The following is a 13,789-nucleotide window of genomic DNA, read 5'->3' on the forward strand; positions in this document are numbered from 1 at the left end:
AACGGGCACAGGGAAAAAAGGAGTCCTTCCTTCTCTGAGAATCCCTTCCAAGCAAAGAGGGAACGTGTGCTTCCCTGCTTTACCTCCAACAGTCTTCCTTCTTAAATGTCTGATCACATGCCTAGACCTAAACCAATCCTGCCAAAGGGAACTTAATGTTAGCAGGCTTGAACAAAACAGGATTCAGCCTAGAGTCACATGAGACAGGGGTAAAAACCCAAACAAAACTTGTAAAAAAAAAAAAAAAAAAAAGAAGATTCTGGTTAACTTCTCAGCCATCAAGAATGCAGATGGGATCTGGAGAGATGGCTCAGCAGTTAAAAGCACTGGCTGTTTTTGCAGAGGACCCAGGTTCAGTTCGCAGCACCCATATGGCAGCTTGAAACTGCCTGTACACAGTTCCAGGGGATCCAATGCCCTCTTCTGACCTCTGAGGGCACCAGGCATATATGTGATGCACATGCATACATATATACAGATAAAATAAAATAAACCTAAAAAGAGGATGAAGCAAACAACTGTGAAGATAAGAGCATTGAGAAACTATGACTTCATGGTACTATAGTAAGAATCAAACGCTGAAGCATGAAAACAAACTGCCAATTCTAAAAATGCTCTATAAAAGTGAACGCCCTTGGAACACTCAACCCTAAATGGGATTTCTCCACCAAATCCCTCCTCTCATGGCTCAGGGAACCCTAATGAAGAGTTAGCAGAAAGAACGTTAGAGCCAGAGGAAACAGAAGACAGCAAGAAAACAAATCAGCATGAGCAGGGCTCATGTGAACTCAGAGCCTGCCCAGGTCTGCACCGGGTCACTCATATACAAGCATGTACATAATATGGCTTCCAGTTTAGTGTTTTTATGGGATTCCTGGGTGGGCAAACGAGCGGGCGTATGATTCTTGGGCCTTCTCTTGGGCTCTTTTCCTTCTGTTTGTCTTGTCCAACTCTGATGTGTTAGCTTTGTTTTGTCTTATTATATTTTACTTTGTGATATTTTCTTATTATCTCTTAGAAGCCAATTCTTTCAAAGAGACAGAAAGAAAGTGGATTCAGATGGGAAGGGAAGAGAAGACGAACTGGGAAGAGTAGAGGGAAACAGTAATTAGGATATATTATGTAAGAAAATAATCTATTTCAATAAAATAATCAAAAAAGTAAATAAGTAAAGATGCTTTATAAATGTAAAGATTATCATTCAGTTAGGGAGACATTTCATGCTTAGTGAAGAAAATCTCAGATGGGCAGTGGTGGTGCATTCTTGTAATCCCAGCTGCAGCAGAGGCAAGCGGATCTCTGAGTTCAAGGCCAACCTGCTCTACAGAGTGAGTAGTGGGACAGCCAGGACTACACAGAGAAACATTGTCAAAAGGAAGGAAGGAAGGAGAGAGAGACAATCTCAATGATGAAGAGATTCTCTGAAAACAAAAGATACTTTCTAAAAAAAAATCACAAAATTAAAAACTATAATGACCGTCACCTAATTATAAAATGTGAAATATTGAACTATTGCGAATACATGTATTCTTCAAATACTACACATGCAAACTGACTAAATGAAGCAGCAGCAACAGTTTTCAGTGGTTGGACACCTTCAATCCACACTCACTAAGTTTCTGAGTATTGCTGTGTATCCGACATGGTACTAAACACAGAGAATAGAACAAAGTCCCTGCTTGTTGGTGCTCGCACTGAATCTTACCTACATAACTGTTTTGTGACAAGCATTCTTAGTGACACAGGCTAAATCCAATCAATATTAGAGGTCTTTAAGAGTTACAAATCAATGTGTAGACCTCGAAAATAACCAATAACCTAGGCATGCTGGCACATACCTGTAGCCCAAGAGGCTGAGGCAAGAGGATCATTTGAGACTGGTTTGGGAAATATAAGATAGAAAGATACCCCTTTCTTTTTTTTTTCTTTGTTATGTTTAAGACAGAGTTTCTTAATGTAGCCCTAGTTTTCTTAGAACTAGCTCTGTAGACCAGGCTAGCCTAGAACTCATAGAAATCTGCCTGCCTCTATCTCCGAATGCTGGAATAAAAGGTGTATGCTGCCATACCCTGGCTAAGAGTCCCCATTTCAAAAGCTTACTAAATTTGTCACCACTGAAAGAAATTAGATAGTTGACCATTATGGTAAAGAAAGACAAATAGGCTTGGGACAGCAACAATGACACAACTCTGAGTCCACTTATGGCTGTGACTAGCTCTAGCTAGTAAGAGGAGTGGCCCATGCACTCACATCCTATGATGATTAATCTTTATGTTAACCTGCCTAGATTCAGAACCGACATGGAAACACGACTCTGGGATATCTGAGAGGGTGTTTTCTAAGATATTTAACTGAAGGGGTAAGAACACTCTGGATGTGGTCAGCTCATGCTCACGGCAGATGTGACGTGGTTGGTTCATGCTCACTGCAGATGTGACGTGGTCAGCTCATGCTCACGGCAGATCTGACATGGCCAGCTCATGCTCACTGCAGATGTGACATGGTCGGCTCATGCTCACTGCAGATGTGACGTGGTCAGCTCATGCTCACTGCAGATTTGTCTTTCTCACCTTAACAGACTGCGTTCTTTCTTCAGCCGCAAACCGAACAAAGCCTCTCTGCTTTGCTTTTCTGTCAGGTATTTTATTGTAGCCATGAGTAAATAATACATATCCCACCTCAAAAGTTAGCCAACCTTTCACAGAGGGGACTCTACCTTTGCCACTTTTGGACCTTCTGGACTTGGGCACAGGGTGTGGGTAGGAAGAAAATGTGAACTATATGCAGCCACAATGCAAATCCATCTTTGACCTATCAGCAGTAGTCCAAGAGGATTTTTCCTGGGGAGCTAACAAAACAGTGTGCACTCTGAGTTAGACCTAGAATGCAGCTCCCACTCAAATGTCCCAGGAGCTTCCCACGGAAGCCGCTGAAGTGTTCCCATGAAGACCGGGTTGCCCAGCTCACCACACACTAAATGCAGGTATTCGGCGCTGAGGCAATTGTAAGGGACTTTATTTTCTCTTTATTAATAAAATACCTTTCACTTACTCTTTGACAATTTCATACATTTAAACAATGTTGGAAAATAAACAATGAATCTTACTAGGCATGGTGGCACGTGGGAGACAGAGACCAGAGGCCAGCCACCTGGTCTTCATAGTGAGTTCCAGGACAACCAAGGTTACACAGAAAACACTGTCTCAAAAAATAATATAATGTATCTTAAACATGTCCATTCCCAACTCTCTGCTCCCCCATTGCATGTTATCACCCTCCCACACCCCACTAACTGAATCTAGTAAGTGCTGCCTGATTGAACATTAGCTGATTTTGTTTGCTTGGTCTTGCTAAGGTAACCACAACTGTAGAGAGTTCACGAGTACAACAGCCATAGCACATCCAGAAGACAGCACTTCAGAGCACGCCTCCCCACCTCTGCTTCTTACATTCTTTCTGCTCTCCTTTCCTATGACCCCTTGGGTAGGGGCGGGGATAAGTGTGTGAGATACAGAGCAGCTAAGCACTCAACAGTCCCTTATTCTCAGCACTTTGACTAGTTAGAGTCTCTGCATTAACTGCCAAGCTCTACAGAGAGAGGAGCTTCTCTGGTCAAGGCAGAGGGCAGCCTCTAATCTATGTGTACACACATAAACATCTGGAAGGCAGTTTAACAACATGTCCATTTAGAAAGACAACAGAAAGGCCCTCTAGGGCCTTACAATACCAGACAGGAACTCTGTCCTGTGGAGCAAACCTCTAATCCAATACAAAAGCGATTAGTTGGCCACTCCACTATAAGAGCCAGACCACTACTGCACCAGGGGGCACATCTTGCTTTAGCAGGTCAGTTCACCAATGAGCAATAGCACTGGAAGCTCTTCTTCTCCTCAGGTGGGCAGACAGCACCTCCCAGTACTATGAGAGCTTGCCAGCAGACGGTAAGTAGCAGATTGGCCTCTTACCCAAAGAGTTGAAAATGGGGACACACATAGATTTGCAGAAGCAGCAAGGAAACTTTATTTGGAGCAAAACAACGCTGTAGATTAAAGGACACTGTCAAGACTGATAGCAGGCCACAAGGATACGGCTATTCCAGGGCCCAGGCTACGATCCAGGGTCTCTTTATGGTGTCTAAAGAAAGAGGGAGCTGGTTATACTAAGGGACAGAGTCTGAGTGGGTCTCTATTCTGACTGATAGATTAGGTCATATATTCAGTCTTCTTACTGTGCATGACCCTTCTTAAAATGCATCTCATTTTAACAACAAAGACCTACATCAAAAGCACTGAGGGAATGTCAGTTAATAATTCAATAATGCACCTTAAGGCCTTGGGAAAACCAGAACAAAAAACACCCAAAGCAGTAGTCTGGAAGAGATCGCCAAAATCAGGGCTGTTACTGAAACAGAAACAAAATACAACACAAAGAATCAATAAAACAGAGTCCTTTCTTTGAAAAGCTTAACACTGCTGGAAAATCTTTAGCCAAATTAACCTAGAGAAAGAAAGTGGGGATCAAAGTGGATAAATCAGAGATAAAAAGGAGGCGTCCCAACAAATATCGAGGAAATTCTCGAGGAAATTCAGACTCTTAAAGACGTATCTTAAAAATCTGTATTCCACAGAACTAGAATATCTAAAAGAAATGGATGGATTTCTTGATATATGTGGCCTATCAAAGCTAAAATAAGAGAAAATAAATTACTTAAATAGACCCATAACATTCAATGAGATAGAAGCAGAAATTAAAAATCTCTCAAATGAAAAAAGCAGAGACTGAATAAATTCAGTGCAAAATTCAACCAGACCTTCAAAGAAAAATACACACTAATACTACTGAAATTTTTCTGCAGAAGGCAAGAACATTCCCAGTCTTTTTTACAAAGCCAGTATTACCCTGATACCAAAACCAGGCAAGGATCCAATAAAAAAAAAAATAATAATAATTTAGGCCAATATCGCTGATGAACACGGACACAAAAATTCTCAATAAAATACTTGTCAAATGAACTCAAACACTTCAAAAAGTTAATCCACCATGATCAAGTCAGCTTCATCCCAGAGATGTAGAGGTGGTTCAATATAAATAAGTCAATAAATTGAATTCATCACATAGACTCAAGGACACAAAATACATGATCATCTCATTAAGTGAAGAAAAATCCAATATCTTTTCATGATAAGCATCATAGAGAACCTAGGAATAGAGGGAACATACCTCAACATAATAAAGGTATTTATACAGCAAGCCCAGAATGAACATCCTGCTGAATAGAAAAGAAAAAAAAGAGAGAGAAAAAAACAAGCACTTCCACTAAAACCAAGAGTGAGACGGGGTTCTACCCCACCACCCACTCTCAGTTTTGCTAAACACAGAACCAACAGTAACACGAGTGACAACGATAAGGAGCCGAGGAAAGACAGGCCACAGCAGTTAGCAGACACCAGTGACCACTGAAGGAAAGAAAGCCATATCCCCACTCAAAATGATAGGCAAGGACTAGCTAGCTCCTGGCAGAGTTTTAAGTGGGGACAGTTCTACAGACAAGTATGACTAGATGGTACTTCTGAAGCCTGCTTCAGGAAAGCTGCTGGAAGGTAATACTTGACAGCACAGTGGGTTGAGGTCAATAGGCAGCTATTGTTTTAACTGTAATGATACTGTCTTCATTTAAGATGAAAGAATATTCCAGAAGAATTATCATCATCACTTAAAATTAAGTTGTTCATTAGAATTAGAGAAAAGATACTGTTTTCTTAAGAGAGAGAGAAGGCCTGGAGATGGAAAGGTGGGGAGGTGGACAGGAACTGGGAGGAGATGAGGAAGGAGAAACTATGATCAGAATATACTGTATGAAAACAACTTTATTTTCAATTAATAAAATAAAATAAATGTAGTTATAAGAAAATGCACTAAGGTCTTTAGGCAGCATATTACAGGCATATCTGTCCAGCTATAAAGAAAAGTTTCCTCATACAGAGGTCAGCAATGGCATTTACAATTAGGTGAGATGCATCATTTTTCAAGTAATAAATCAGTAATGAGGGAACACACCACAGGAAGCCAAAAGGAACTACTCCCTTGCTGCAGTCCCAGCTTTTTGTGAACTCCATTCACTTCCATTCAAACTGGATTGATTCCAGAACTATAGTACAAATTTCAGAAAGGCAGGGAAGACCAGGGGTAGGGGTCGGCTCATAGGGAAAGGCAGACCCCCATGTTGACCTGCATTTTATATTGTTGTTTTGTTTTGTTTGAGAAGGGGTCTCTCTTCGTAGCCCGGGCTGTCCTGGAACTCACTCCTAGACCAGGCTGGCCTTGAACTCACAGAGGTCCAAACCGCCTGCCTCTGCCTCTAGGGCATGAACCACCACACCGGTTTGTTTTAAAAGAACACAAAACTAAAACTATGAAGGCAGAGAAAGGACCTGAGCAGCCCCTCTAGAAAACTGAATTCCAAACTCTGGTTCCCAGCCCTCTAGCAGGTCAGGAAGTCAATCAAAAGAGAGATGACAGAGCAGAAAGTCACAGGAGAAGGTCACCACCTCTTAGCACAGGAAACCCAAGAAATGCCAAGGTCAGAATGAGCTGGCTGGGATCTCACTCCCTGTCCCAGTTCTTTTGGAGGGAGTGAGATGGGGGAGGGGGGGAACTAAATATTATGATTTCTGATCAATTTCCCAAACATTACTCTGCACCCCCAAGGCCTGACTGGGTGCTAGCGAGCTACCCAGGACTAAAATGTTCACTACTTGAAACTTAAGGATCCGTCTAGAAGCAGGAATAAAGTGAAGCCTGTTCCACTGGATATTAGGCACCAGAACAAAACAAACACATCTGCAAGCTTTCTGCCGGGAAGAAACAACCACTGCTATCCAAAAGCTCCGAAGAGCATTGCTTCTCAGTTGCTCCATGAACTGGGGACAATCTCACACAAGCATGCTCTTTCTCCCCACCTTACTCTTTTTCACTGGTGATTTCGGAGTGAGGTGGCTGCGGGGATCTTCTGTTCATCCAGTCGCCCCAAGGGCACAAAGAGACACAAACTCCCTACTTTTCCCAGATGAAGAGACTCAGGCTGAACATGCAGCGAAACGGATTTGGCTGGGGTCTCAGCCTCTGCCCCAGCTTTCTTCCAAGAATTTTCAATTAAAAACAGAAGCGCACGAAGCAGCACCCTTGCCGAGGACAAGTAGGCCACTTCCTTTTCTCTTTCGGCCTTATTGGCTATTTCTTAGAGCCCTGGATTAATTTTTACTAATGGTTAACCCCAAAGGCCTCCTGCTTGAGGGGAGGAGGAGTTGCTGCCTTCAGCATCCTGATACTCCGTTCCAACAGTCTAGTTGAGCAGAGGAGCTTTCTGTCTCAGTAAGTAAGTATATACTATATACCATTCAGTTTAACACTACAGGTATCAGCAGATTAATACTCCTGCCTTAAATCACAATTTACTAACCTCTAAATGCCATAAAGTGGCTTCATTTCCTCCAAACTCCAAAGTGTTATGGTTTTTTTTTTTCCAGTATATTCCCCCCCTGACCTCCAACTCCATATTTAGCCAAGGCTGACCTTGAGCTTCAGCTCCTCTGACCTCCACCTCCCAGACACTAGAGGTGTACACCACCAGGCCCCCTTTATTTGGATCTGGAGTGGATCCAGCGCTTCCTCCACATTTGGCAAGCTCTCCACCAACTGAACTACATCCCCACTCTTCCAAATTCTTTTAATGACATCAAGATGATGCTCAGTAACAAATGAAAAAATGTCCCTATCTCTATGCCAAATGACAAAGCAAAGAAAGACACTGTAAGTACAAAGTAGGATTGCTTTTCGAAGTTTTGATCTCCTTTGCTTGGACAGGATTCTCTCTTTCAAGTGTCTTCTGTTCTATACTAGGAGTATGTATCACAGGCTCAAAATCATTCATGTCAAGAGTGTCAGAAATGCCATCCTGGCACTTTCCAATTTTGCAATTCAAGTGATTAAGATCTGTAGAGTCCTGCAGAAAATCCGGTTCCACAATCTAAAAGAAAGTCAGAGCTGTCAACAGCCTTGAGGCCTTAGTAATCCTAAACACACTTTCCCACGAAGATCTGACAGTCAGTCTGCTCCTGACCTCAGGGCCACACAGGCAGCCCCCTGCAGATTCCTGGGCACCCACACAGCTTGAATGCAGAGTAAAAGTTTCACTTTCAACAATCCCATGGCCATGGCGCAAACTCCTTGGGAACTTGAAAACAGGAACACTAGTGCCAACTGACAGCTCTCTAGTACAAAGGTGAAAGTTTACTTATTTTATGCCATTCAATAGAGTTCACATAGTCAAAAGTGAGTTTGGACTTCAGCCCATCACTCTAAGAAATCCTCAACTTTCATAACTATGTTTCAATTGTAGGAAAAACTTTGATTTGCTCTTTTCCAAAAACTGTATACAAATGTTAAAAATCCATGGTACATAAAACTCCATCCTGTGCTTTATGTAAGTATTTGTGCAATTTCACTTCACAGTGAAAAAGAATCAGTAGTAAATTGACCACTATTATGATGATTTATAAGAAATAAAAGTCTAACCTATCTTTTCCAAATAAAATTAAGTAATGAAGGCCATTTAGGAACAGGTCAGTTGCAAGACTTAGAGGTGTGAAGCTTTAAAGACAGACAGCCAGGTCCTCTCTAGTACAGTCCGTTGCCATCTTTACCCCAGCCTGCCTAAAGCAAGCTGCCTCAGGCTCAGCTTTAATATCTGCCTGGGAAACTCAGCCCATACAACTCAAAGTCAGGGGTCCATTTGGCAGTCTCCTTTGTGCTAGCCATTGGGCACCAGGTTTCCTTTTTCTGATGTCCCTTATCATTCATGAGTTCTCCCCTAAAGGAAGCTGCTGAAAGGGTTGGTTCCGAATAGCCAAAGTACAGGGAAGTTCTCCAAGGTCCTCTTTTCAGTGCTTAACCTCTCTGAGTCCATTGGTTTTGGTCAACTTGGACACAAACTAGAGTCAACTGGGAAGAGGAAACCTCAGTTGAGGAACTCTCGCTATCATAGTGGCCTACAGGCATGTCTATGTGGCGGTTTCCTAATTAATGACTGATGGGGGAGGGCCCAGCCACTAGTGCAGACTGGCTGCAGTCTTAGCTGGTTCCCTAGCGCCTACCCACAGGTGCTAGTCCCTCTGACCTGCTATCTAGACTACCCTGTCCTCTACCACAGATCTTGATCTTAGAACCTGTTCACAGGTACTAGCTTCTCTTACCCACTGTCTAGACTACCCTGTCCTCTACCCCAGATCTTGTTCTTGCTTTTGGTAGCACTAGGGGTTGAATCCAGAGCTTTGTGAATACCAGGCAACGGTTCTCTACCACTGACATACCCATAGTCCATTTCTCACTGTTTTATTTTGAGGCTCATCTCCCTAAATTGCTGCAGTGGCTTCAAACACGTAACCCTACTCACTCACCCTCTGAGTAGCCTCTAAGAGTAGCTGCACCACCAGGCTTGGCTTACCCCATTTTTCTCCTTTTAACTCCTATTCATCCTACAATACCCATCTGAGGTACTTCTCTGACCACCCAGAGGAGAATATCAGCTTCCAACAACTAACAGAAACTACCTGTTACAGAGACTCTGTATGGTAAGATAGTGTTGCATATAATGAACTTAGGAAGGTGTGCTGGTTAGTTTGTCAACTTGACACACACTAGAATCATGAGAAGACAAAATCTCAACTGAGAAAATACTTCCACCAGACCGGCAAGTCTGTGAGGCATTTTCCTAATTAATGGTTGATGTGGGAGGGACCAGTCCACTGTGGGTGTGGTACCCTGGGCAGGTCCTGGCCAGTACAAGGGAGCAGGCTGAGCAAGCTTTGGGGACAGCAAGCCAGTAAGCACCACTCTTCCATGGCCCTCTCCTTCCCAAGTTCTCTGAGAAAAGGATTTATTACAGCAATAGAAACCTAACTAAGACCAAGGTAGGGATCTGAACAGGCTGGCTCCCCCCTGGACAGAGGTTCTGCCTGGCTTTCTTCACCTTAGGCTCTACTGAAACAGCACAGAGATCTGAGTTGCTGCTCTGCTCTCAAAACGGCTTCATCCATCTTTTTAAATTCTTATTTTGTATGTATGTATTAGTGTCGGGTCTGCATGTATATACGTGCACCATGTGAATCCTCGGAAATCAAAGCATCCGCAAGGCCAATGAGTTCTGGAAATAGATCTGCGTCAGGGCAGAGAGCTTAACTGGTGAGAGACTCAGTTTGTTCTTATATTCCCTATTTTCCCTGTGTTTCCTCCTTGGATATCATGTAAAGTTCCAAGTTGTCCTAACTGTGCTACAGTGAACCTGAAAGCAAAGACTTCTTTTTTTTTTTTTAACCATTTTGTCTTATTCAAGTTTAATCCCAGCAACATAACACATAAAATTAGGGTGTATGACAGATCCCTAACAATGAAAGCGAAGATTTCTTTTACCTATTCTTCACTTGAAGAGTTGAGAACCATCTGCTTACTAATGAGAGAAGGCTGAGGTGAAAATGTTCTTCAAGTGAAATAATCTTCCGAAGGAAGAGGGATTCAGAGGAGAAGAAGGGCTGTGGACTGTGGAGCCCAGCCACTCTTCCCCAGCTGAAAGTTCTCTTTCCAGAACTTTTTCCAGAAAAAAACTAGGGGTTTTGTTCTGTTACATAATATTCTTGGCCCCGGGATGTGACTCAGTGGTAGAGTCCTTGCCTAGAATGCACAAGACTTAAGAGTGCATCCCTAGCACCACACACATACACAAAACAAAACCTGTACTCTAAAATTTCTGCTACTCAACTGTGTGCATCACAGTCATGCACACACACACGAGAACACATTAGTAACCCAACTGTCTAATGGGATGAATGAAGCAATGTTTGGACGTCTCAGTTTTAAAGCGTCTGAGGCCACCTAGTCTAATACCTCTCCCACAAATGTGTATTCATCTACATAAGGTTTTCATGGGCCATCAAAGTAGTCACTCAACAAATATCAATTAAATCCAGAACAGTTAAGATGCTGTGTTTCCAGAAACGGAGTGGAAGGAGGTTCTATACAGTTACTGATACAACAAATATTGAGGGGCTCCTGTGTGCCAGGCACTGTGTAGATCACAACTGATAAGACACACAAAGCTCCCTAGAGAATTCACAGAACACAAAATAGACACGAAGTATGTATATTACTGTTTAAAACAAAGAATATTAAGCGTTTTTCAAAGGTACACATACACATATAATGAGCCAGAACTAAAAAAGGAAATGAGGGTCTCCTAAGAACAATGCTATGGCATTATTTGTAGCTGACCCTCGTGGTTCAATAATGAATTGGCAAAGCAGCTAATGGTAATGTCTTTGTAAGTGCTGGTGAAAAAAAAATCAATATTCTGTCTTCCTATCTTTAGCATTATATCACGAGGCACTAACATTGATTCTGAGAAGCAAGCACACACAGATCAATTCTCTTTTAGTGAAAACAATAACTAAAAATGCTCCCTGAAACAGTTACTTTCATGATTGAGTGACCCAAAGAAGCACAGCCTTGCCAACCTGAACAATCAGATTTACGAAGCCAAGGACCCTGGCTTTCTGTAGGGGCTGATTCAACAGCAACTCCACAATAAGATAAATTCTGTTATATACACTGCAAACTAGAAAAGCAAAAGATAACTACACACTGCGCTTCCTTTGTCCTGCGATGAAATGAAACTTACTCTTCACTTTCTTCCACATACACTGTTAGCTTCTCTAGACACTGAACTGGCACCTCCACTAAAGTTGTTCCCTTCAGGGAAAAGACATTGGAATGAGAATCAGATGCTTCGAAACTAATTTGAAGGAGCTGAGGTCTGACAAGCTTTCTCCTCCTCTGACTTGATTCAATGAACTTATGAATTGCTTACAAATTAGGAAACAATTTCATCTCCAGTAATGGCAAGGGACATTTATCAATACAGTTCTTCAATATATTTTATGGGAAATATTCCCAAAAGATAATTCTTTGACAAAAAAAAAGGGGGGGGGGGAAGCCCAGAAGCGGTCTGGTGCCATCTAAGCATGCGACACAAAAGGAAAAAGTGAAACACTGTCATAAGACTTCCTTATGAATTTCAAAGGCTCCCACGTTCACCTCAATCAACTTCTTCTGTTCTTCCGGGACTGACTGCCATTGACCATATGTTGCCAGTGTTTTCCCACGGATCTGCATAGGAAATGAAGCCTGTGCCCTTTATTCCAAGCATGACGCAGATGTGTAATATACACATGTAAGACACTCTTCCTAGTTATATTCAAGAACCTAAGGGACCATTCAAGTAACAATGTCTGAGTTTACATCATAGAAAGTGCCGAAACGATTATTTAAAAAAAAAAAAGTGAACACTTTTGCTCTACCTTTACAAGTTTAGGAGTCATGATGGAAGAAAACTACCTCAACATGGTATCAAACCTAACCACCTGATTGAAGCTAAAAACTCAGATATTCACATCCCTCTCCCGTGTTACAACTGTTTTTAGGATGCTTGTGGATATTACCCAATTTCATATATATTTCATGTCTATTACCTTAGTTCCCATGTTCAAGTGGCATTCCTCTGGAAATCAAAAACGCAGTGCAGGGGAGAACACTGACGGCAGAAGAACTAGAGTTACTTCTGCTAACTAAGCAAGTGGAAAGGAAGCAGGCAAAGGGAAGGAACTCAAGTAGTTGTCTGCAAAAGTGGCGCCTTGCAACTTCCAGAAACTTCCCTCTTGAGCTTCAAGATCTTAGGAAAGAAAGGCACGAGACGCAGAAGCCCACAGTTACTGTCTTCACAATTTAACAGTCCTTGAGTTCGGTGAAAAATGTCCTGGATATACACAGGTCAGTAGATAGAATGTGTGGAAGAAAGTAGTAGCGTTTCCTTTCTCTTTTGGGGAGTCAAGAACTGGACCAACTAGCGTCCCCAAATCATCCTGGCGCGGCGGGCTTCTTCCAAGCTAACACACCTGCAAGGCCGGGCGGCTCCTCCCTCTGCCCCTCCCACCCCCGAATCTGGACCCTGGTCTGGTGTCCCCGGCACTGTCAGCCCAAGGGCCACTCGGACTCCGCCAGGAGCCAGTCCCCGCGCTCGGAATTGGACCAGTAGGCACGGTCTCCACTCCCACCAAACCCCCCGGTCGGACCTCCGCGCGGCCGAGGGGCAAGCAGTCCATACCTGTCTTCCGAGACGCTGATGACACCCTCCTCCTTAGGCACGATCACCGCCATGTTCACCACCTCCTGAGACCCCTCGACCCGTTGCAGAAGGATCGGCTTGCGGGTCAGGGGCTGGGGCTGGATCTCCGCCGCCATCGGAGGGGGCGCGCCCGGGGAGCGGCCGACCGCTCCGGGGGACTGGGCTGAGGAGACAGTTCAGGTTCGCGCTCAGGATCGGGCTGAGATGCAAAGCGGGCCTTTGGAAGCTGGCGACCATAGCCCTGACGCCTGTCCAGGGAACGTGTCCGCTCCGGCTTCTGGAACCAATACCGGCGCCACACCGGCCGCAAGCCGGCGCCACCTAGGAGAGCAGGGGGCGGGGAGCAGGGGCGGGGCTGGGGCGGGGCCTGTTGCAGGGCGGTCGCCCCACTTCCGGAGGATGGGCACTAGCGGCCAATGCGCGTGCGTCACTTCAGCAGCCACTTCCGTACCGTGTCCCGTCATCCCGCCCCCCTACACGCCTTCCGTAAACTCTCGTAGCCTTGCAGCTCTGGGACGCATGCGCTCTGTTCCCGAGGGCCCTAGCCTACCTTCTCCG

General features: G+C 43.8%; 1 protein-coding gene across 2 annotated transcripts in view; it reads right to left on the reverse strand.

Annotated features, from left to right (window-relative positions):
• The window catches only part of Wdfy2 (WD repeat and FYVE domain containing 2), a 125,731-nt gene extending 112,189 nt beyond the window's left edge, over window positions 1-13,542 (reverse strand). The window contains exon 1 of one of the 2 annotated variants that reach the window (XM_050152181.1): window positions 13,211-13,542. In XM_050152181.1, coding sequence (XP_050008138.1) covers window positions 13,211-13,347 — 137 coding nt within the window. In that variant the 5' untranslated portion in view covers window positions 13,348-13,542. Of the gene's footprint in view, window positions 1-6,964; window positions 7,194-13,210 lie in introns of those variants that run through there. The other variant, XM_050152182.1, reaches the window with a different exon arrangement.
• Between the last annotated feature and the right edge of the window lie 247 nt (window positions 13,543-13,789).

The sequence above is a fragment of the Alexandromys fortis genome, unplaced genomic scaffold (assembly GCF_014885135.2).
Source record: "Alexandromys fortis isolate MF-2015 unplaced genomic scaffold, M_Fortis_MF-2015_v1.1 scaffold_75, whole genome shotgun sequence".
Classification (NCBI taxonomy): Eukaryota; Metazoa; Chordata; class Mammalia; order Rodentia; family Cricetidae; genus Alexandromys; species Alexandromys fortis.